At 38.9% G+C, this 26,090-nt stretch overlaps 1 protein-coding gene across 2 annotated transcripts in view; it reads left to right on the forward strand.

The window, feature by feature from the left end:
* hbs1l (HBS1-like translational GTPase) overlaps positions 1–26,090 on the forward strand; it is a 170,121-nt gene that overhangs the window by 88,889 nt on the left and 55,142 nt on the right. For both annotated transcript variants that reach the window (XR_011883932.1, XM_072249563.1), the window contains exon 5: positions 24,867–24,969. Coding sequence is in view for 1 of the 2 variants with exons in the window: in XM_072249563.1 (XP_072105664.1) it covers positions 24,867–24,969 (103 nt within the window). In the remaining variant the exon portion in view is untranslated. The remainder of the gene's footprint in view (positions 1–24,866; positions 24,970–26,090) is intronic.

Here is a 26,090-nt window from a genome sequence, read left to right on the forward strand (position 1 = left end):
TGAGATTGTTACACGATTCACCCACAGAGTGCTTGAACATTTTATAAAACACTGATGCTTTATGAACTTCCTGTGGTAATGTAAAGTATTCAGCTAAATGGTTATTTTGTGGGTCACCGTTCTTGAATATGCTACTAATGCAATGTCTTATTTGTAAATTCTTCCAAAAATTCCCCTTATCTACAAAGTTATATTTCCTCTGCAAATCCACATATGACACAAAAATCCCACTCTCATAGAGATCACCTGCTGTATTTACACCTTTAATCTTCCATTCTTTCCAGTACAGCATTCTTTTCCCAATGTGTATCTTAGGGTTATTCTAGAGCGAGGAGTATAACTGGTTTAAATGTGACATTCTACAAGCTTTATGAGTTGTACTCCACACACTCCTTCAGTGAAATAGTATAGGATTTAGATTAGTCTTGTTTTCCACATGTTGTGAGAGAATGTTAAGGGGAGAATGTGGTGCAGCCAGGCTCTGTTCTGTAATTACCCAATCTAAATCAACATCATCCCTCTCCTAATATTTAACTAATTTGGTCATTTCAAAGGATAATTTATATGCCCTGATGTCTGGTAGACTGAGCCCACCCATCTCCCTGGACATACACATCTTACTCATTTTAATTCTGGGCGGCTTCTTATCCCATAGAAAAGCACTGATAATTTTGTTGTAAGGCATCCGTTAGTCTTGTGAGACCATGGATCTGCGCCTGGAAAGTCTTCACTCTCCACGACACCAATGTTGTCCAAGGGAAGGGCATTAGGACCCATACAGCTTGGCACCAGTGTCGTCGCAGAGCAATGTGTGATTAAGTGCCTTGCTCAAGGATACAACACGTTCCCTCGGCTGGGGCTCGAATTCACGACCTTCAGGTCGCTAGTCCAATGCCTTAACCACCTGGCCACGTGCCCACACGTTGTATTTTGTTGTATTGCTTGTAGATCAAATCTGATGTATTTAAAGGAAGCATTATAGAAAGATAGTTAAACTGAGGTGCTATGACCATTTTAGCTACATTGACTTCACCCCAGAGTGAAAGTCTCAGTGCCTCTCACTTATCCAGATTATTTCTTATCCTACTCAGTAAAGAATCATAATTTAAAGTAATTATTTCATTCAAATTCTAACTGAGTTTGACCCCGAGATACTTCATTCCAACTGGCACCCATCTGAAATTAAACTGAGATACTGAATTTGACTAACACAATTTTGACATTGGCATAGCCTCAGATTTATTGCAGTTGATTTTATAACCAAGTAGCTCAGAATATAATTGAATTGTTTTCATTTGTGAGGGTAAGGAATTAGGAGGATTACTAATCAGTAATAAAATATCGTTAGCATATGGCATCAGCTTATGCTCCTTTCCACCTTCCTTCACCCCTCTAATATTTGGATCTGCTCTAATCATGATTGCCAACGGTTCCAAAAAAATCATAAATAACAGTGGGGAGAGGGGGCAGCCTTGGCGTGTAGCCCGTGAAATGTTGAAAAATGGGGATATGATACCATTTGTTATAACTGCAGCCTTAGGGTTTTTATACAAACTTCTAATCCATGATTTAAAGATAGAGCCAAACCCAAAGAATGACAAGGCTGTGCTTAAAAATCTCCACTCAACCCTGTCAAAGGCCTTTTCGGCGTCCAGGGGGATGGCAGTAACTGGGACACTACTTGAGGAGTTCAGCCATATTAAGTGCAGTAATCTCCTTAAATAGTCAGTTGGGGATCTGCCTTTAATGAAGCCAACCTGGTCATTATTAATTATAGATGGCAATACTTTCTTTAATCGCGAAGCCAGTATTTTAGTCAGTATTTTACATTCCACATTAATTAAGCTTATAGGCCTATAATTGGAAGGATCTATTGCATCCCTGTCTTTATTTTGGGATCAACGATAATAATGCTTCATTAAATGTAGTAGGTAAAGATTCCAAATTAAATGCTTCTGAATAGATTTTTGTTAAAATAGGAACCAATTTGTCCAGAAATTTCTTATAATACTCAACTGGGAAGCCATCCATACCTGGAGATTTCCCCATTTTCATAGCTGCAATAGCCCGTCTGACTTCATCCTCAGTAATTGGGGCATCCAAGGACTCAGCTTGTTGTGGGGATAATGTAGGCAATTTTATGTTAGCAAAAAACTGATTCAGCTCTTCCTGGTCATGGATAAACGGTCATGCATATAAATGTTCATAAAACTGTTGAAAGACTTGGTTTATTTCTTTAGATGATGACACTAATGTATCCCCCTTCTTAGTTACAGGTCTAACACTATTCATATTCTGCTGCTTTAAATATCGTGCCAGCAGCTTACCAGCTTCGTAGAAACTAGTTTTTAATCTAAATAATGCATATTCTGCTTCTTTGTTATATATGTTATTTAGCTGGAATTTCAAATTGCACAGATCTTTGTATAAGTCATCGTATATTGTCTTGATAAGACCTTTTCCAATGTGGTTATTTCTGCTTCCAGATTTTTTATTTGCTCCATACTTTCTTCCTTTTATATGTTTGTGCTATTAATTTTCCTCTTATATACGCCTTCGATGCCTCCCATACCGAGGACAGCTTTACTGTGGTCCCTATGTTCAATTCAAAAATTGAAGTCAGATCCTCTGCCAACTTATCACTGAAATCCTCTTCTTTTAACAGCATAGTATTCATTCGCCATCTACCCTTCCTTCCCCTTTCAGTATTTAAATCAATTTGAATTTCAATTGGTGCATAGTCTGATAATGCTATTGGGCCAATTTTACAGTCTATCACCTGTTCTACAATGGAGTTGGATATTAGAAAAAAATCTATACTAGAGTAGAATTTATGTCGATGAGAGAAAAATATATATTCTTTTCCGGATGGATTAACCAATCACCATATATCCACCAGACTGATATCCTCAATAAGCTGATGTAAGGCAACCCTGTCCCTAGGTACTGGTGGTGTCTGAAATTTGCTTTTATCAATAACAGGGTCCATTGCTTGGTTAAGGTCTCCTACTAAAATTATTTTTCCTTCCTTGGTACCTAAAATTTCGTTCACCTTGTTAAGAAAGTCTGGATCTTCCTTATTAGGTGCATATATGTTACAAAGTACTACTTTCACCCCCATTAATAAGTGCATCTATTATCATGCCTTCCTTGTCTTTAAGTACCCCAAGCAATACAAAACTAAGTTTTTTGTTAACTAAAATCATTGTCCCATTTTGTTTGCTATTAAGTGATGAATAGAATACCTGGCCCACCCAATTGCTTCTAAATTTCAGTACTTTAACATCTTTAAAATGTGTTTCTTGGACAAATGCAACATCAATTTGTTTACCTTTAAGGTATGATAAAATCTTTTTCCTTTTGATTGGGTTTCCACGCCCATTAATGTCCCATGATATAAAATTAACCATTTTCATGTCTTAAACTTCATGCACACATGTGCAAAAATATACATTTACCCAGATGGCTGAGTCTGGAATGCAATAAAATGAAAACTCCGGAAAAAAAAACCTGCTGTACTCTATCCCCATGCTCAATTATTCCCAAAAAACACTGCAAATGCTGCGTTCTCAAACAACGTAAACAATCAACATAACCCAAAAACATAGAAATAATATATTCCTGCCAGATTAACTAACAAATAAAAATTAACAAACAGGCGGAATAAACTCCACAAAGAAACAGAAAAGAAAAAGACACATGATATGGTCCGCAAAGTGCCGCGCCAGCTAGTAAGCCTAGCCCTAATCAGACCACTTTATCCAGCTCCCCACCCACCCTGTTATACCTAAAAAGTTATCTTCACCTATTACTGTAATCATATCCTGTCTGTCAGTCAGTGCCAGTGCCGCAGTTTTCCTGAATGAATTTCTCTGCTTCTGCAGCAGTAGTAAAGAACTTGTTTTTTCCTTTCCACGTGAAGTGTAGAACTGCTGGATTAGCGAGTGTATACCTCAAGTTGACTTTTTGTGGCATTTTCTGAGCTGTAGTATATGCCCTCTGTTTTTCAGCCAATTCTGTGGACATATCTGGAAAGAAGAAGACTTTGCAACCCTCCCACTCAACTCTTCTCTTTGCTTTGGGCACTTGCAGCACTTTCTCTCTGGCTGAAGAGCGCAAGAATCGTATTAGGACCAGCCTTGGGGGGAGGGCGATCCTCACCCAGCCTAGGAGCCGGGGCCCAATTTTCCCTCTTAATCTCAAACTCTGTGTTCAGTTCGTTTCCAAATCCTTTGGACATGATTCTTTGCATACACTTAATCAGACTGCCCGTTTCCGCACCCTCCTTTAGACCGATCAGCTTGATGTTGTTATGTCTGCTCCTGTTCTCAAGCTCCTCGACACGGTTCCACAGCAGGTCCAAGCGTTTATTATTCTGCTAACTGGCACCCACCAGTTGCACAGTGGCATCCTCCACACTAGAGAAGCGGCCCTCGGCTTCCGTCAGCCTCTCTTGAATGGCGGTGACAGAGGTCTTCAACTCCATTGTCGTTCCCTTAATCGTAGATACATCAGCAGCCACCATGAGTAGAGTGGAACTCATACGACTAACCTCAGCCAGTAAATTCTCCATGTTGGAGCCTTGGTCCGTCTGTATTGTTAGTATGGCTTGAATTCCGGATTGTGGGCTCTGTCTTGTATCCATACAGCCCATTGTAGCACTCTTAGAAAGTCTTGACATCGTACAGAGTTATCTCACAAAGTTGTTATTAGCACTTTTAGTGAAGAAAACAAACAGTTTCTAACGGCGGGACGGCTGTATCCAGACAAGACAGGATAAGTAGGTTCTAATTAATAGAATTTCATGGTGGGTTGTCGGAGCTTTGTTAACATGCGGCCATCTTGCCCAGCGCCCACCTGACTCCTCATGGGCTTTTTTAAAATGGAGATGGAAGATCATGTTTCTTAGAGCTTAGGAGGGATGAAATTGATATAGAGTTGAAAACATGGAACTAATAAAGGATGTCAGTGATTGATTAGTGATCATCATGTAATGCAAATCTTCGACAAACCTTGGGATTGCGAATGACGTATATCCCCTCCGGTTTTGTAGGTTCTGAAGTGGTCAATGTAGGACTTGTAGATTTTTCTGCATATAGGGCACAAGGATGCTGAAGGGGTGTGCAGGTGGGTAGTTTTTGAGGTGATGAGCTCCTTCTGCTGCATACTCGGGTAAGTACAATGTCACTTTGGATCATGGAGCATGGGGCACAGTAGCTGGGGATGTTGCTCTTCTTCATTGAGGCCTGAAGCATATCCTTGAATGTTTTTACTCTGTCTAGTAATTGTTAGGTTTAGAATGTTATGAGCAAAATGCAGGTAAAGGGGACTAGCTTGGATAGACATCTTGTTAGACACGAACTGGTTGGGCTTAAGCAGCTGTTTCCATCCTGTATGGCTCTGTGATTATCTCCTCTATTGGTGGAGCTCAGAATATAGTTTGTTTCTGGAGCCTGATGTCAGGCACGTGAAGGACATGGCTTATCCAGTATGAAGAATGAAGAGCATGTGGGATTTTATGCTAAGATTGTTGACCTGGGAAAGGATAGCTTGTTGGTTCATTCCAGTGAATTTGTAAAATTTCAAAGAGATAGCATGGGATGCATATGTTAGGTAGCACTGGACTTGGAGGCATATAGAATGGCTGGATGGTAGATTGGTTATGGGAAGTTTTGATTGTTTTCCAGTGTCTCACCATGAACCTTTATTGTGTTAGAGGACAACATGATGCAGTAGATTCAAGTTTGTGGAGACGCTTGGTCTTGTTAGTATTGACTGGAAGGCTTTCTTGTATGCTTCATTGAATGAGGCAACATATCTTGGAGCTTGGTTTCCAAGAATGTGCAAATGCATACATTGTCTGCATAACGGGGTTTAGGTGGCCTTGATTGTCGATTGGCGTTTCCCCCTTGGTTTTGAAGATCAGCATCAGTCCCACTTTAAGTTTGTGTAGGTACAACTTGCAGTGAAAAAGAGCGAGGAAAGTGTTAGGTACAACTTGCAGTGAAAAAGATCGAGGAAAGTGTTAGGGCTGTGGTATTCTGTGACAATGATCTTCACTGAGATTGATTTCGTTGTATTATCGTATTCCTGCCAGTATAAGTGTAGCCCCCCCCCCCCCCCCCCCCGGTAAGCCTTGGGCTCGCTTAACTCATTTTCTTCTAGGGGAAGCAACCTTCGGCCCAGCCAAACTGGGTAATTGAGTTTGTGTGGATGCTGTCTGATGTACCCCACCCCGCCAAATAATAGACAGTACACCATATATGATTAACTGATTACAATTTATAGATATTTGTCGGAGCAGTGCTGCCAAGATAATCAAGGACACGACCCACCCAGCCAACACACTTTTCGTCCCTCTTCCCTCTGGGAGAAGGTTCAGGAACTTGAAGACTCGTACGACCAGATTTGGGAACAGCTTCTTTCCAACTGTGATAAGACTGCTGAACGGATCCTGACCCAGGTCTTCGCCGTACCCTCCAAATATCCTGTGTCTCGGTTTTTTGCACTACCTTACTTTCCCTTTTCTATTTTCTATTTATGATTTATAATTTAAAGTTTTCATATTTACTATCGATTTGTACTCCAGGGAGCGCGAAGGACAGAATCAAATATCGCTGTGATGATTGTATGCTCTAGTATCAATTGTTTGGTGACAATAAAGTATAAAGTATAATAGAGATAAAATATAAAAGGAAAGTAAAAGGTGCCAATCTTATCAAAGTTCAACCTCTTTGTGCACAAACAGTTGGAGCTCTAGTAACTGTCCTCTTTTCACCATTCGATCCCCTCTGACCACCTGGACCTATCGCCTGGGACCAACCACGGTGGTCGACCAGATGCTCCACATGAGTCTGTCTTTGTCTCCTCTCCTCGCTGAAGACCCTGGACCTCGGACTCTGGCTCAGGGTCCGCCCTGTCGGCCAGCTCACAGCATCGCATCCACTCTCTCTCTCCCCATCGTACCTTCTGCCCAAAAACCCGCGCATCACAATAGCTTACAGGCACACAAGAAAGAATAACATCTATCCCAATTGGTTCGTTTCTTCTCTTATCAGTAATATAACCCAAACAAGCTGCTAGCGAGAGAACCTTCTCAGCAGTTAACGTAACAAAGAAGCCATTTTAGTTAGCCTACACAGTAACATAAAAGAAGAAACCCCTTACACTAGTATCTTTGGACAACTGATATGAGAAAACTGTTCCATGTTCCTTCCCAGTTGATGGAATTATAATGAGGTCAAAGAAGTCCCATGTACAATCACTTGTGCTGCTCCTTACTATTTTTTAAGAGTTATTGTACAATGAAGATCATGGCCGCTCTATCTCTATTTGACAGGATATACACAGTGACTCAAGGAACATCCTTTGAGTCCATGCAAAGAAGTAGTTGTGGAGAACTCCCTGTGGCCGACAGCAGAGAGACCCCTCTATTGTTGGCACAATTGAATATGTCTCGTTAGGTAAAGATGAATCCTTGGAATATCCTTCACAGATGTGGACTGTGACTGAAGCTTTTCTCTTATATGGGAAATGCATTATTGTTTGTTCATCAGACACCCATCTGTAGCCAAAGATAAACCCTCAAGTATGGTTGCCTTCTCCATAGGCTTCATTATGTTGCTTGTTTTCAGTTTTTAAAAAAAACACAAGGACCAATCAAGCAGATGCCTTTTATTGAAAGCAAGAAGTCTGAACTAAGGACTAGTACCATAATACATAAGACCATAAGGTATAGGAGTAGAATTAGGCCATTTGGCCCAATGTGTTTGCTCTGCCATTCCATCATGGTTGATTTATTATCCTTCTCAACCCCATTCTCCTGCCTTCTCCCTGTAAACTTTCACAGCCTGATTAATCAAAAATGTATCAACCTCTGCCTTAAGTATACCCAATCACTTGGCTTGCACAGCTATCAGTGGCAATGAATTCCACAGATTCATCATCCTCTGGCTAAAGAAATTTTTCTTCATCTCTGTTCTAAATGGACGTCCTTCATTTCTGAGGCTGTGCCCTCTGGTCATAGTGTCCCCCACTATAGGAAGTACCCTCTCTACATCCACTTTATCCAGACTTTTCAATATTCAATAGGATACAATGAGATAGAAACCATAGAAAAACTACAGCACAGAAACAGGCCCTTTGGCCCTTTTTGGCTGTGCCGAACCATTTTCTGCCTAGTCCCACTGACCTGCACACGGACCATATCCCTCCATACACCTCACATCCATGTATCTGCCCAATTTATTCTTAAATGTTAAAAAAGAACCCGCATTTACCACCTCGTCTGGCAGCTCATTCCATACTCCCACCACTCTCTGCGTGAAGAAGCTCCCCCAATGTTCCCTTTAAACCTTCCCCCCTCACCCTTAACCCATGTCCTCTGTTTTTTTTTCTCCCCGTGCCTCAGTGGGAAAAAACCTGCTTGCATTTACTCTATCTATACCCATCATAATTTTATATACCTCTATTAAATCTCCCCTCTTTCTTCTACGCTCCAGGGAATAAAGTCCTAACCTATTCAACCTTTCTCTGTAACTGAGTTTCTCAAGTCCCGGCATCATCCTTGTAAACCTTCCCTGCACTCTTTCAACCTTATTTATATCCTTCCTGTAATTTGGTGACCCAAACTGAATACAATACTCCAGATTCGGCCTCACCAGTGCCTTATACAACCTCATCATAACATTCCAGCTCTTATACTCAATACTTTGATTAATAAAGGCCAATGTACCAAAAGCTCTCTTTACGACCCTATCTACCTGTGACGCCACTTTTAGGGAATTTTGTATCTGTATTCCCAGATCCCTCTGTTCTACTGCACTCCTCAGTGCCTTACCATTAACCCTGTATGTTCTACCTTGGTTTGTCCTTCCAACGTGCAATACCTCACACTTGTCTGTATTAAACTCCATCTGCCATTTTTCAGCCCATTTTTCCAGCTGGTCCAAGTCCCTCTGCAGGCTCTGAAAACCTTCCTCACTGTCTACTACACCTCCAGTCTTTGTATCATCAGCAAATTTGCTGATCCATTTTACCACATTATCATCCAGATCATTGATATAGATGACAAATAACAATGGACCCAGCACTGATCCCTGTGGCACACCACTAGTCACAGGCCTCCACTCGGAGAAGCAATTCTCTACTACCACTCTTTGGCTTCTTCCATTGAGCCAATGTCTAATCCAATTTACCACCTCTCCATGTATACCTAGCGACTGAATTTTCCTAACTAACCTCCCATGCGGGACCTTGTCAAAGGCCTTACTGAAGTCCATGTAGACAATATCCACTGCCTTCCCTTCATCCACTTTCCTGGTAACCTCATCGAAAAACTCCAATAGATTGGTCAAACATGACCTACCACGCACAAAGCCATGTTGACTCTCCCTAATAAGTCCCTGTCTATCCAAATCTAAGATCTCCCTTCATTCTTCTAAACTCTAGGGTGTACAGGCCTAGAGATATCCAACACTCCTCAGATGTTAACCCTTCCAGTCCTCAGGTTCTCGTGAACCTCTCCTGGACCCTTTCTGATGCCAATACATCATTTCTTAGATAAGGGGCCCAAAACTACTCAATGCAGTCTGATGAATGCCTTATAAAGCCTCAGCATTACATCCTTGCTTTTGTATTCCAGTCCTCTTGAAAAGAATGCTAATATTGCATTTGCCTCCTTATACCAACTCAACCTGCAAGTTCACCTGTAGGGAATCCTCCAAGAGGACTTCCATGTCCCTCTTCAACTCTGATTTTTGAATATTCCTCCCATTTAGATCAAGATCATACCATGTTGTACACATGGTTCTTAAAAACTTTGTAATGATGATTTCTGGTTAAATTCATATAGATTGTGGACATTTGAGAAAAAAATTCCTTTCTATAAAAATATGACCAAAGATGTTTAGAAATGTAAGAAATTCAGCACAATCGGCATTAATAATACAGGAGAGCAATATTGACAACAGTTGAACTTAGTACTGAATAGTCATTTTGTCTGATCAAGGTCAAAAGTCAGGAACAAATGCTGTCTGAGCAAACAGCATTTCTTTGAAAATTAGAATTGATGATATAGAAACATGGAAATTAGAAAATGGTAATTCCCATTACCCAACTCATTTTCCACAACCATGCAAGTTATTCATCCAAAAATAAGTTCAGTTCTGTTTAGAAAGCCCATATCCAACAACCATATAAGCAGTGAGGTCCAAATCGTAACTACAGTTTAAACAAAATCAATTTTACCGATATCATGGAAACATAGAAAACCTACAGCATAATATAGGCTCTTCGGCCCACAAAGCTGTGCCGAACATGCCCTTACCGGAGAAATTACCTGGGGTTACCCATTGCCCTCTATTTCTCTGAGCTCCATATACCTGTCCAGGAGTCTCTTAAAAGACCCTATCATATCCGCTTCCATCACCGTCACCGGCAGCCCATTCCACGCACTCACCACTCTCTGAGTAAAAAACTTATCCCTGATAACTCCTCTGTACCTACTTCCAAGCACCTTAAAACTGTGCCCTCTCGTCCTAGCATTTCAGCCCTGGGAAAAGGCCTCTGACGATCCACACGATCAATGCCTCTCATCATCTTATACACCTCTATCAGGTCATGTGTTGGCGCACGGCCATAGTTAAGGCGTCGGTCTGGTGATCTGAAGGTCACTAGTTTGAGCCTCAGCTGAGGCAGTGTGTTGTTTCCTTGAGCAAGACACTTAACCACTCATTGCTCTGCGACGACACCAGTGCCAAGCTGTATCGGCCCTAGTGCCCTTCCCTTGGACAACATCGGTGGCATGGAGAGGGGGGTCTTGCAGCGTGGGCAACTGCCGGAATTCCATACAACCCTGCCCAGGCCTGTGCCCTGGAAACCTTCCAAGGCGCAAATCCATGGTCTCACGAGACTAACGGATGCCTATATAGAAACCGTAGAAACTACAGCACAGAAACAGGCCTTTTGGCCCTTCTTGGCTGTGCCGAACCATTTTCTGCCTAGTCCCACTGACCTGCACACGGACCATATCCCTCCATACACCTCCCATCCATGTATCTGTCCAATTTATTCTTAAATGTTAATAAAGAACCCGCATTTACCACCTCATCTGGCAGCTCATTCCATACTCCCACCACTCTCCATGTGAAGAAGCCCCCCCTAATGTTCCCTTTAAACTTTTCCCCCCTCACTCATAACCCATGTCCTCTGCTTTTTTTCTCCCCTTGCCTCAATAGTAATATATATTACTATCAGGTCACCTCTCATCCTCTGTCGCTCCAAGGAAAAAAGGCCAAGTTCACTCAACCTATTCTCATAAGGCATGCTCCCAGGCAACATCCTTGTAAGTATCCTTGCACCCTTTCTATGGTTTCCACATCCTTCCTATTGTGAAGCGACCAGAACTGAACCCAATACTTCAAGCGAGGTCTGACCAGGGTCCCATATAGCTGCAACATTACCTCTTGGCTTCTAAACTCAATCCCATGATTGATGAAGGCCAATGCACGGACAATTTTTAACGACAGGGTCAACCTGTGCAGCAGCTTTGAGTGTCCAATGGACTCGGACCCCAAGATCCCTCTGATCCTCTACACTGCCAAGAGTCTTATCATTAATACTATGTTCTGCCATAATATTTGACTTACCAAAATGAACCACCTCACACTTATCTGGGTTGAACTCCATCTGCCACTTCTTCGCCCAGTTTTTCATCCTTTCAATGTCCCGCTGTAATCTCTGACAGCCCTCCACAACACCTCCAACCTTTGTGTTATCAGCAAATTTACTAACCCATTCCTCCACTTCTTCATCCAGGTCATTTATAAAAGTCACAAAGAGTAGAGATCCCAGAATAGAGCCCTGGGGCACACCGCTGGTGACCGACATCCATGCAGAATATGACCTGTGTACAACCACTCTTTGCCTTCTGTGGGCAAGCCAGTTCTAGTTCCACAAAGCAATTTCCCCTCGGATCCTATGCCTCCTTACTTTCTCAATAAGTCTTGCATGGGGTACCTTGTCAAATGCCTTGCTGAAATCTATATACACTATATCTACTGCTCTACCTTCATCAATGTGTTTAGTCACATCCTCAAAAAACTTCATTCAGGCTCGTAAGGCATCATCTGCCTTTCACAAAGCCATGCTGATTATTTCTAAACATATTTTGCCTCTTCAAATGTTCGTAAATCCTGCCTCTCAGGATCTTCTCCATCAACTTATCAACCACTGAAGTAAGACTCACTGGTGTATAATTTCCTGGGCTATCTCTACTCCCTTTCTTGAATAATGGATCAACATCTGCAATCCTCCCATCCTCCAGAACCTCTCTTATCCCTGTGGATGATGCAAAGATCATCGACAGAGGCTCAGCAGTCTCCTTGCATTAAAATAGACACATCTCAAATCATTGGTCTGAGTGCATCCCTTCTCTATCACCTGCCTATCCTCCCTGTTGCACTGTCTCCAAGCTTTCTCTATTTGTGAGCCAACCGCCTCTTCCTCCGTCTCTTCGCTTTGGTTCCCACCCCCCAGCTGTCCTCTTTTAAACTCTCCCCAACTGCCTTAGCAAACCTCCCTGCCGGGGTAATGGCCCCCCTGGGATTCAACTGCAACCCGTCCTTTTTGTACAGGTCACTCCTGCCCCAAAAGAGGTCCCAATGATCCAGAAATCTGAATCCCTGCCCCCTGCTCCAATCCCTCAGCCATGCATTTATCCTCCACCTTACTCTATTCCTTTATTCACTGTCGCGTGGCACAAGCAGTAATCCCGAGATGACTACCTTTGCGGTCCTGCTGCTCAACTTCCTTCCTAACTCCTTGTAGTCTCCCTTCAGGACCTCCTTCCTTTTCCTGCCTTTGTTGTTGATAACAATATGTACCACGACCTCTGGCTGTTCTTCCCACTTCAGGATATCTTGGACGCGATCAGAAACATCCCGGACCCTAACACCTGGGAGGGAAACTACCATCCGTGCTTCTTTCCTGCATCCACAGAATTGCTTGGCTGACCCCCTAACTATAGGGTTCCCTATCACTGCTGCCATCCTCTTCCTTTCCCTACCCTTCTGAGCCACAGGATATCCCTCAATATCTTTTGCTGTTGTGGTCCTACGCTATTTACTGCTTACAAACTTCACTTTATTTACCTGATTTAAAATTATTTTGTAACATTTATGAAATAAAATTTTGATGGTGTATCTGGCAGACCTGTAAGGTGGACATTTCTATCACTTTCTAATGTGCCGTCAACCTCACTTTTTAGTTTTGTGTATGATGCTTTCACATTCGGCCATTACAAAGTTGAGATAGAGCAGGGATACAGAGAACTGAATGATCAAAGAACTGAAAAGCTACAAATAGTATCTGCCTGTTCAGCCATCTGGGAATTATTGGAAAATTTGAATTTGCTTAATAATGTTCTTACAGATGTGTTACTAGTTTAGCCTATTGCTCAAGGATCTTATGTATTTACTTCCATCAGAGCTGACACATCATCTAGTTTGTGTAAATCTGGAAAATAAAATATTTGTTTTTTTCCAGTTAGAAATGTAAGATTTAATGCAAATGTGTTATGTTTCAAATTGCTTACATTTGAACAAAAAGTTGACTGTGAATTTTGTTCAATGTGATGACAATTTAATTGTGTTATGTCTTATGCCACCTGTTGTCACCAAAACAGTCTCTCTTCATCTTTGTTGGTTTTTCAAAATGTGCCCTGGATTTTTTTTGTTTTCATTTTGTGCCACCTGTTGTCATCAAAACATTCTTCATCAAATTGTACTATTTCTTCACCATATAATCCATACAGTAATGATTTGTATTGCAAATTGTTTTGTGCAACAAAATGAAAACAAGTAGTCATGGGACAACTCCCCTACCACCACTGACACCAGTGAATAAAGGGAAAGAACTCAAAATTTGGAAGCTTGTTAAATGAAAAGCACACTTGATATCAAACCAGTTCACTGGTTTGCTTATCAGGCATTTGCACAAGGATTAGTATTGCATCATTCAGTTTCAGCTGGCATTTTGAGGAGTAATATGCTAAAATGTAGCTAGCTGGAAATCCCCTTAGATATATTTGTACGTACAGGAAATAACCTTGTTTATAGGCACCTAATCTTCCCAGTGGTCAGTTTAAAGGAGAGATTAAACTATTGTTCTAAACTAACACGAAGAATGGAACAAAACACTGCACCGAAACGTTGGATCGTATTGTTTAATGGAAAACATTGTTTATTAACTTCATACTACAAATTTCTGCTTCCTATGCACATGAAAGCAAATAAACAAACTTTATTATTTTGCTGATCATAAGCTTAGCCAATCTGTTAAAGCTTTGCAAAAGAGCTTGGATATTACTATTTCTGCAATAACCAAATGAAATGGAATTTTGAAATTAAAACTATGTATATTTCTGCATATTCTGTTTTCAATTTGAAATTAATTCACCAAAATCTTGTAAATTTGATTTCAAAAGTATTCATTGTGTCATTAATTTTTAGTATTATATTTAACAAATAGTGGAAAGAAAATCTGAACTACTCAGGGAATTTATCATTTTTGTTTTGTACTCTTGTGTTGCTAAAATAAGGAACTCATTGAGAAGCAGTCTTGATTCTCCCTTCAAAACACCATTGAAAGTTCATGTGTGTAAGATTAGTAAGATTTTCTGTAGTGTATTTGTTTTGCTGAATATGCAAAAGTAACATTATTTTTGTACAGTTCTAATGAAATAGCACCTCTTTGTGAGCATTGACAGTATTGCTTATATTGTGAAAGCTTGCTACATTGTCTTTCAACTTTTCTTAAATTGACAACAATGAACAACTTGTCCCAAAAAACAGAATTTTATTTTAAACATAATTTGAAGCCAGCATGTAGCTGATTTGAGTTGAAATTCCAAGTCAGCTAAAAGTAGATCACTACAGTACTTGGACGTTAGCAGTATTTTTAAATAGACAATAGAAGATGGCACAAAAAATTATTATTTGTGAACAAACTGTCTTCTACAAAACACTTGTGGTTTACAGCTATGAGCTTTATTTTGTGTGAGCTGTTATAAGTGAACAATGAAAACAATCTATCAACAGCTCTTCATAATCTGGTTAAACTTGACTGTTGAATTAAACGCTCTAATCACACACATTAACTTTGTTCAGAATATAAACCAAGTTTTGGAATCTGCATAGGAAATAAATTTTCAGTGCAAATTTTGCAAAGCGAGGGACTCTGTGGTATTTAATTTCCCCCACCTGAAGCATATCTCTTAACAACTTTGACCACAAGCCGAACCTGTGCAGTGGTTGGTGTTGTGGTTTGCAAGGTGTATGGTAGATTTTTATGAACCTTATCATTTGAGCTTCGTTCAGACTGCAACTTCTTCCTGACAAGGTGTGTTCAAGAGATCTGTGTAAAAAATATAGTTTTACTCTTTTCTCAAGGTGATACTTTTTTTTTACAAGCAACCCACATAATTTCACCTGAACAGTCTGTGAAGATGTGTCCTGTTTTTAGGGTATCAATGCTGCAAAGTGAAATCTGCATTTTTTAGAGGTTTTTTTTGTTACAATCAAACTGCATTAATTAATTTAAACAGGTTAAAAGGATCTGTTTAGATTTTAAAAATTGTCAATATTATGAAAGGAAATCAGAGTACAGAAAGAAGGGGAAGAGAGGCACGAATCGTGATGCTAGGTATATAAAAATGAAAATCTATGACAGAGTTGACACTTTCCCCTTTACATTAATATGTTTTGGTTTCATTAGTGAAAAAGTCCCAAATCAGTTGACCTTTCTTCAAGTAAAATAATGCATTTTTGGCTTCAATAGCTATAAAATTGCAGCTGAAGTGTTTCAGATTTATTGGCTGTATGAATAACTGTAATATTGACTCAGTTTTTCTCCCCCGATATAGCGTATTGTCATCTGCTACCTTGAGATTAATTTTCTTGAAGAAATTTACAAGGAAAAATAAATACAATAGAATTTTATGAAAAATTATCCATAAACACAGACTGACAACCAATATACAAAAGAAAACAAACTCTGTGAATAAAAATAGTATTGAGAACATAACTTGTAAAGAGTTCTTGAAAGTGAGTGTGTAGGTCATAGGATCAGTTCGGACTACTGGTGAATTGTTATCCTCACAGCAATATTCCTTGTCCTATCTATCCTTCTGTCACCTTCTGTGCAACTTAAAACTAATTTCTTTTCTCTCTTCTCCAGTTTGATGAGTTTTCAACTTGAAAAGTTCACCATTTCCCTTTCCACACATGGTAACAGACCTGCTGCGTATTGCCATCATTTTGTTTTTATTTCCGTTTTTCAGCATCATAGTATATTTTTTTTTGCTTTTTTGTGAAGCTTTATCAACTTCAGTCAGTTTTAAGACATTTTTTCTGCCAGGCTACTCCCTCAAACCCACAATCTCTGCCACTAAGTGCTAGAAGCACCACCATGGAAGGTTCCTTTCCATGTTGTATCCAATCATGATCTGGAATTTTATTGCTAGTCTCAATGGCATTCCTGACCCAATAACATCATAGGAGAGTGATTCAAGAATGTGGTTCATTAGCATTCTCCCAAGGTCAATTAGGGATGGGCAAGAAATGCTAGGTTAGATATTACTTGATCAACTACCATCCAGGCCCGTCAACATGATGGTCATACTTTGTACATAAAACATTACCAGAACTTATTTGATAGTGCATATCCACTGTTTAAATGAAGCTAGTGCTTTTGCTAGAAACAATGGTTTTTGAAATGCCTTCTATCCAAACATGAATTTAAAAAACCTGATATTCAGAATAATATGACTCTTTGTGTGGTAATCAAAATATGGCACTTTATCAAATGTGCTTAGGAAATTCAAATTTGCAGTGCCTTGTAAGTATTCATCCCCCAACCCTTTGTTCACATAACTGAGTATTACAACCAGAGAATAAAAGAAGATCTGCAGATGCTGGAAATCCAAGTAATACACACAAAATGCTGGAGGAACTCAGCAGACCAGGCAGCATCTAGGAAAAGAGTACAGTTGACGTTTTGGGCCGTCGACTGTACTCTTTTCCTAGATGCTGCCTGGACTGCTGAGTTCCTTACAACCAGGGATTTTCATCAATTTAACTGAAAATTTTTATTTGTGTATCACATGCTCCTTTTTTTTTCCAAAGAGTAGAGCCCAAAAAACAGGGAACATTGTAAAGCATGAAAAACTAAAAATTCAAAACCTGAAATGTAAGCAGTTCAAAAGTATTCATTCCCCCTTTGCTCAGTACTTAGTTGAACCACTTCTCTGAGCTATTTTAGCTAGTAGTCTTTTTGGATAAGTCTCTATTAGCAATGCTCAAGATGATGGAGCAAGATTTGTACATTCCTCTGCGAAGTTCTTCAGGCTGTTAGTTGGGGAGCAGTGGTGGACAGCAATCTTGAGGTCTTGCCAGAGATGTTTGATCGGGTTAAGGTCAGGACTCTGACTGGGCTATTAAAGGGCACCAATTTTCTTCATTTGAAACAACACTGTTGTTGCTCTGGCAGAGTGCTTTAGGTCATTTTCCTGCTGAAAGACAAAATTCCTCCCCAGTTTAAGCCTTCTGGCAGAGGCTAGCAGGTTCTTGTCCAGGATTTCTCCGTATTTAGCAGCATTCATCTTCCCATCAATCCTGCCCAGATTTTGATTCCTGCTGTTGAAAAGCATCCCTATAGCATGATACTGCCTCCACCATACTTTACAGTAGGGATGGTGTTAGTGGCTGATGTGTAGTATTAGATTTATGCCAAATTTACTGCTTAGTGTTGAGACCAAAAAGATCCACTTTAGTTTCATTCAACCACAAGAGCTTTTTCCACGACCTTTCAGTACCTTCTAGGTGGCACTTTGCAAAGTCATTACAGGCAAGGATTTGTGTTCTCCCTTTCAAAGCAAGAGCTTCTTTCTTCCCACTCTTCCATAAATACCCTTTTTGTGCAAGGCCGTAAAGACTTTGGAGACAGGATCTTCACCTCCAGTTGCAGCTCACTCAGAGTGACTGTTGCTGTCACAATAGCCTCTCTTGCAAGTGCTGTTCTTCTCTGGTGACTAAGTTTAGAGGGTGCCCTGACCTAGGTAGTGTGGCTGTAGGTTCATATTTTTTCCACTTTTCACAATGGACTGCAATGAGCTCCAAGGTATGTTCAGTGTCTATGGAATGTTCCTGTAACCTTCCCCAGATTAGTGCTTCTCTATTACATTTTCTTGACTTGTCTTGAATGCTCTTCTGTCTTCATTTTGTTTTGATCTGTTGAAAATTGACCATACTGTTGGACCTTACAGAGAAAAGGGGTATTTATTCAGACAGTCCTCCAATTTTCTACATCAGCAAATTGGGTGAGTTGGTAAAGGAATATACAGTATTGCATCTGAGGAAAGTTAGCAGGGTCATTAGAAAGGGGATGAATACTTTTTCAGCCTCACAATTTTAGTTTTAAATTTTTAATGAATTGTTGACAGGTATTGGAATTTTTCTTTTGATTTGACATGACATACAATATTTTGTAGATAAGCTAAAAAAAAAACCTACTTCAGTATATTTTAAATTTAGAAAATGAGACCGTAATATGTGAAAATAGTTCTGAGGGCTGAATACTTCTTCAAGGCATTATAAATGTAATGTATCATTTAAGCAACCCATTAGTAATGATCTCAAAGAATTCTACTGCATTTATCAAGAATGATTTTCTTTTTGAATATCTTTCATCAATTCTTATTGTCAATAGTACTGAAACTCAGCTTTCTTTGATCACAGCACTTTTAAGATAGTGCTTATTGCAAACAAATTAAAGATATAACTAAAGTCTTTGTAAGACTTTATATAGAATGTCAGTAAAAGCTGTTAGAAAATAAAGTTCTCTGGGTCATCTTCAATATACATTGCTCTACCTTTTTATCATACTGCATACATTCTTGTGAATCTGGGTTAAAATACTGACATTGAATTAATATTATAATAAATAAGGGTGATCAATAAATGAGGCTTTCCCAGTGTTACATACACTCTAGGAATGGTAAAAGAAGAGATTTTAAGAAAATCATGGCCTTTTTCTGTCCATTTATTCAGATAAAAGGTATATTTATTCACTATAGAGCAATGATCATTTCTCAGATGAAAGATGCATTTGACAACTACCATAAAGAATATTTCCTTCTAATCTACCATTAAGATTACTTTTCTACTTAGAGTAAAGATTGGATTATTTCATAATACTGGCTTGCTAATATTAGGAACGATGTTGAATGATAAGATTATAATTGTAGGATGTACTCGTTGTCACTTTTTAATATTTTACTTGTGTTTTTCTGTTGCTTTCCCTTTAATATTGCCAAATGCAGCACTTTTCATTTTGCCATTAAGCCCGCAAACAGAGGACATTGGCTTCTAACGAGCCTAGATTGAATCTGAACTAACTCATCCGGAGAGATTTATTGTTTTTTTGTTGTTCCTTTCTGCACCTTGTGGTGCATTGGGCTGCAACCTTGCCGTTTCTTTAGAATTTGTCTTTTTTGTTTTTACAAGGCTGAGTTGCTAGCTTGATGCTCAACCCAGCATGGATGGAAAGTGTGCAAGGAGAAGGCTGATTCAAACCCTGGACTACTTGCCTTGAAGTCTGGTGCGGATGCCACTGCACCGTTGACCGGCTTAGAGTGATTTATACTGGATGTTAAGAATAGAACTTTCCAGGCACAGATCCATGGTCTCGCGAGACTAACGGATGCCACCACGAATAATAGACTATGCCTACAAAATCAAATCAAATAAAACTTCTTTGATTATGCATATCTCCTAAAATCAATGCTTATGAGGAAATATGTTGATTTTCTTAATGCAAAGACAATTCACATTTCCATTATTTCTGATAGTAACTCAGAATTGCCATTAAGAAAGATTGATTATTTTGAAAATAAATAGCTTGCATCTTAAACATTCTTGAATATTTAACAAAAGTATACATGATATTAGTTGAATTCTGAGCAGAAGGAAGCAGGTTTGGATCTGGCTCACATACCTTGTCTATCTGTCCCCAGCTGCAATATTAGATAGGGAAGTGCAAGTCATGAAAGTGAGATGTTCTCTTTTTCCTTACTTCATCCATGATACTCAATTTAAATTTTGCTTTATATTAGTGAAATAAAGAGATAGTTGTCATGAATAAATGTAATATTAGAGGATTTTTGATTGAGAATAGTTTGTAGGAGAAAGGAAATTATCAGATATTGTAAAAGGATGTGCTTGTTGCATCTGTGGTTACTCTTTTGGTTTTCCTATGTTTAGGAACAATATCAATGAGTAGGTATGCTATATTAGTCATGTCAGTGTCTGTAAAGTTCAAAAACAAAATCCCACATTTCCTTGATAGGATTAGAATTGTAGACCTCAAACCAGAGTGAAATGAAACTTGAAAAGGGGTTTTTAGAAAGATGATATAGATCTTTACTCTATTGAATATGTTCCAACATGATAATAAAATGTTAAGTAAGACCAGTTTTCTGTTAAAATTAAAGCTCATTTTCTAGCATTTCCCCTGCTTGATACAACTTTTTTGATGTTTATTTAACTGATGGGGTAAAACAAATAATCCTTATGGCCTCATTTTTCTAATACAGTACTGATTTGTTAACCATCTTGCATTAATAATTTTTAAAAATTAAAACGGGTTAACTTTCAGTCAAAATTGACCCACAAAGAGCATGGAGGAGAGAAGGGAAACAGTTTTGGGGAGCGAATTTTAAAGTTTTGGTATTAAGTATATCAGGGATGAATGGTATATCGCAGGCATGAGCACAGCTGAGATTGCAGACTTCAGAAACTTGTAGGGAAAGTGTGTTCTGAAATGGAGATGTGATCACATTAAAAAAAAAATTCATACCGAGACATTGCCAGGTGGTGAGCAGGATTTGTTTCAAGTTAGGAATTGAGTGGCAGAACTTTTGGTCAGCTCAATTTGCTAACTCAGTGTAGAAGATGACATCTGCTAAAGGCCCTACTGAACTTTACAACAGAATGAGTTATTGTTCCAGGTGGTTGAGCAGCGACTCTTTTTGGGGAAAAAAACTTCTTTCTGATTTAAATAAAGTCAGGATTGCTCTTGAACTATTCAAAAAATCAATTTTATTCATTGTCCCTACAAAGATTGAAGATGGTTTCTCCCCACCAATTTACTTAGTTGTGGAGAATTTGGGTCGAATGATATTTATCATCTACACTGATTCTACAGTATATCAATGACTTAGATGAGAATATTCAAGCATGTTTAGTAAGTTTGCAGATGACACTAAAATAAATACAGATAGTGTCATAAACGGTGAAGATGGTTATTAGGAATTAGAGAGATTTTGATCACGAGGTAAATGGCCCAAGGAATGTCAAATGCAGTTTAATTCAGTTACTGTAAGGCATTGCATTTTGGCAAGACAGGTCAGGGTATGACCTACCGTGAAGAATAGAATCCTGAGGAGTGTTGTGGAACAGCGAGTCCTAGGATTTCATGTACTGTTTATGGTTCCCTGAAAGTGGTAGTCAGGTCAGCGTACTGAATTCTTCAGTTAGGACATTGGGTGTAGAAGTTGCAATGTTATGTTGCAGCTGTACAAGATATTGATGAAGCCACAGTGGAATATAATGTTTGGTTTTGGTCACCCTGCTTTAGGTTTTGTATTGTTCATGTAGCACCGTGGTCCTGAAAAACATCTCGTTTTTACCGTGTACTGTACCAGCAGTTATGGTCAAAATGACAATTAAAAGTGACTTGACTTGACTTGAAAGATGCTAGTAAGATGGAAGGAATGCAAAGGAGATATACGAGGATGTAGCAGAAGTTCGCGGATCTGAGTTCTGGAGAGAGGTTGAACAGATAGGTACTTTATTCACTTGGAGTGAAGGAGAATGAGCAGTGTATTAAATCATGAGGAATGGTGGATGGACATGATGTTTTTTTCTTCCAGAGTAGGGGAATTAAGAACTAATAGGCATAGGTTAGGGTGAGAAGGGAGAGATTTAATAGGAACTTAAGGGACAAACTTTTCCACCCAGAGAGTGGTCTGTATATGGAATGAGCTGCCAGAAGAAGTGGTTGAGCCAGGTACATTAACAACATTTAAAAGGCACTTGAACGGATAGGAAAGAACAGATATGGGCAAAATGAATTCAAATAGGGCCTATTTAGATGGAAATGTTGGTCAGCATTAACTGGTTGGGCCAAACGGCTATTTCTGTGCTGCATGATATGAATCCTAATTGTCTTGAGAAAAATATAATACTTGTAGAGTGTGTTTTCTTTGAATGAAGTGAAATAGGTTGCTATTTTCAGCTGTTTACATTTTATTGCAGGTCTAATAAAGTAAAATTTATAATTCATGTTAATAAATTTACTTTGAACTTTGAGCATTGACGAGTCAAACAAGGGGACACTTGTAATATTAGGGGCTAGCCTTTTAAGACTGACAGGCATGGAAATTTCTTCTTCAGGATTCTGTTGTGGTTATTATTCTATGCGTTTATTGAGTATGCCTGCATGAAAATGAATCTCAGGATTATATATGGTGACGTATATGTACTTTGATAATACATTTAGTTAGAACTTTGAACCTCCAGAGTTTTTTGTCTCAAATGGAGGTCAGATCTTTACCTATAAGAGGTAGATAAATATTTGAAAGATTGAGAAATTAAAGTTTGTTGGGAACTAGAGAAGTCAAAACTAGCATTGATTGCCCATGTTCAGGTTGAATGTCTGTACAAACCTGAGGATCCTGGTGGCTCACTTTTGGTCCTATTTTCTTATGTTACTATGCATATGTGGGGTAGATATGATAGGAAAAGCTTGGTGTAGTTTTTAATCTTCTGGCTTGATTCTAATGGTACCATATGCTTCAGACAGTTAACTCTGCTGGCAGTATAAGTTCAAAGTTCAAAATACAAAGCATGTATAAATTACACAACCTTGAGATTCGTCTCCTTACAGGCAGCCACAAAACAGTCTCAAACGAAAACATTAATAAAAGATCAACACTCAATGCACAGAGAGGGGAAAAAAGCATAAGTCGGGCAAGCAATAAAAGCAAGTAACAGAATTCAAAATGAGTACATAGACATGAATCCTGGAACAGCCGGAGTAAGCCCACGGCCTCAGCCTCATTGCCACAGAGAAAGGAGCAAATGTTGCAGACCAGTGAGCAGAACCAGCCCGACCCTCATCTCCGGTCCCAACACCCTGCCTTTTCAATCCATCTGGCCTGGCGTTTAAATCATCTGAAACTGGGTCGTGCTTCACTCTAAGATCTGGGCCCTGTTACATTGATACGCTCTGGGCCCAGACCCTGCCGCCAAGTTTTGGCCTGTACCTGACCTTTCCAAATTGACCCAGCACTTTGATACATCCAACTTCGCTCTCGGTTTAGGTGAATGGGCTCTGAGATTCCTCTGCTGATTTTTGTCAGTATTGCTCGCTGTAACTCTGTTTCAGCCTTTCTCCAACCACTGTTTCCTGAACATGCCTTGACCTCGCTCTGCATCGCATCCACACGACCCTCGCCTTTACTCGTCTCTTCATTGTTTGCGGTGATTATTTACCACAATTTTCCACAGGAAAATAATGTAATTAATAATTTAGGTGTATTTCTTGCTTTATGAACTGCCAGTAAACTGTCACCCATCTTCAGTGGTGTCAACTTAAACCAGAATGCTACACCGCATCAACTTTGCCACTTATGTCCAAAGTAAATGGTGGTTTGGCTTTGGGATTGCCTATAGTGAAGTATAGGCTCTTTCCACTGCTTTCTGTAGCCTTTTCTGTTCCTGGCTATGTTGGATGCAATTTGTATTATAAATATATTTGGCTCTAATGCAAATAGACTATTTTATTAAATCAAGATAAAGATTCTAAGCTGTCTGCCTGAAATGTAATACTGAATATGAAATGCATTTGAGCAATAAGTTTTGTGCTGTCTTATGCAAACAAAAAGGTCCTTAAATTTAAGTCACTTAAAATGATTCATTTGAGCACGTTTTATTGTGTAGTACTGTTATGGAGTACTTGATTTAATAAAAATTTACATTTGTAAGTTATATATCCCAGTTTACATTTAACTTACATTTGTAAGATATATAGAACTCATTTGAAATAAGAATTTGTTCCAGAACATGTGCCAGAAATTTTTTGTGTTATTTATTCATTCCATTTGAAGTATTTTTGGACTGCTCAGAATATTACCATGTTCACCACTGTATTCTCATGATGTTTAATATTAGATGTATTGCAGCACTTACCTGAAAACTTTCTTGAAGCATAATGGGTAGCTGGTGGGAGGGTAAAGAGTTAAAACTCTATAAGTAGGTTTGTACACTTACATTTGTGTACATATGTATGTGCTTGCACATGAAGCTGTACATCAAAGGATGGGTGGAATAGTTTCACAAATATGGGAGAAGTAGTCACACATGAAATTGGCCCTCTGGTACATTTATAAATTGCCTCTGACAAATTAAAGTCCAATGTGAATCAGAATGGATTTAAAAGCCAGTTACTTTGTTATTAAAAATATAAAATTCTGGAAATACTCAGCAGGTCAGGTAGCATCTTTGAAGAGTGAAAATTAATGTTTCAAATCAATGAACTATAATTGCACGTGAGGTAACTTTTTCAAGTGGCACTGCTTGGCTTTGCATGTTCCCTAGTCAAAGCTGATTACAAATTTGTAATACCGTGTTTTATATGGCTAAAACAGTTTAGTGTAGCAAAAAAGATGGAAACCATTACAGAAAGTTTACTTAGTATGTGTAATTTTACCATTCTCCCCTCCTGATTTCATTATTTTTGTACCTCAGGCAAAGCAAGGGAGCAACCAGCTAGAGTTGATGCCGACATCATACCAAAAGTAGCAAAAATGACAGTATCTGGAAAACAAGTAACAGGATTTAATATACCAAGGTACCATTCTTTATTCCCTGTCTTGCATTGGTAAAATGTATTAAATTGCTGCTCATGTTTGCATAGATAAGATGTAAGTATTTAAAGGAAGATGAATGTTTTTGACAAAGGTATCGTGGGAAGTACAACACAGTGATGGTTTTCAGAGATAAGTAGTACTTATCTTGATTAGAGTGAGACTGTTTTTAAATCCGAACTGTCTTGCTGAAATAGTTAACATTTCACTTTTGTTTTTGCTAAAATGGTGTGGGAAGGGATTTGTGTAGAAACGGATGAACTTATGAAAATGTGCTGAATATTGTCTGACCTCTGCTTAAGAAGATGGAGAATAATCAGTCTGTGTCTATAGTAAAATGTCACAAATTTGTTAATAAAAGAGAAGGATTTATTTGAAGGCTATTGGGGGAAATCTGAAATGAACCAGACTTATTTCATGCAATTAATTCTCATGATTAATAAAGTTTAGTATAATACAAAACTGATATGAGCTTTAATGTTTTTTCATGTCTGCAAGACCTATTTCAGGGTTTTTTTTCGGTAGGGTAACTGATACTATATGTGTTGGCTGCAAAAAAGGTACCAGTTTTACTAATCAGCTAAGTACATTTGAAACACAATGTAAAGATGCTGAATTGTGAGTAATATTGAGAAACTGTTTCTGTACCATCTTGAAATGAATTTGATTCTATAATGACCTCATTTTTCTGTATTAAAAGAGTGCAGATTGGTGCACATGGGCATTTACGTTGGGGGACAGGTTACCCTGCTTTTATAGTTATTGTACAACTACAGAAAGAGTGTAAACCCAATGTATTATCCAATTTTTGTAGTCCCATAAATTATTTTTAAATGGCAATAAACATGGAAGAGCTCCTGTCTGAAGAATAAATGAAGATACTGACCCAGAAAATGCCCATGGTTTTTCATGGTGTTAAACAGCATTTTTCTCAAAACTGATGCTATTTCTAAAAGTTGCAGAAAGGGTGTGAACTTATATTTTGACCTTTACAGACCAACATGGTTAGGTTGCTCTGTATGATATTGTACTAAGCTAGACACAGTATGGCATTCCCTATTGAGGTGTTGCAAGTTCTCAGCCTGTTGCCCAGCAGGAACGATCT

This window comes from Mobula birostris, chromosome 2, assembly GCF_030028105.1.
Source record: "Mobula birostris isolate sMobBir1 chromosome 2, sMobBir1.hap1, whole genome shotgun sequence".
Lineage (NCBI taxonomy): Eukaryota > Metazoa > Chordata > Chondrichthyes > Myliobatiformes > Myliobatidae > Mobula > Mobula birostris.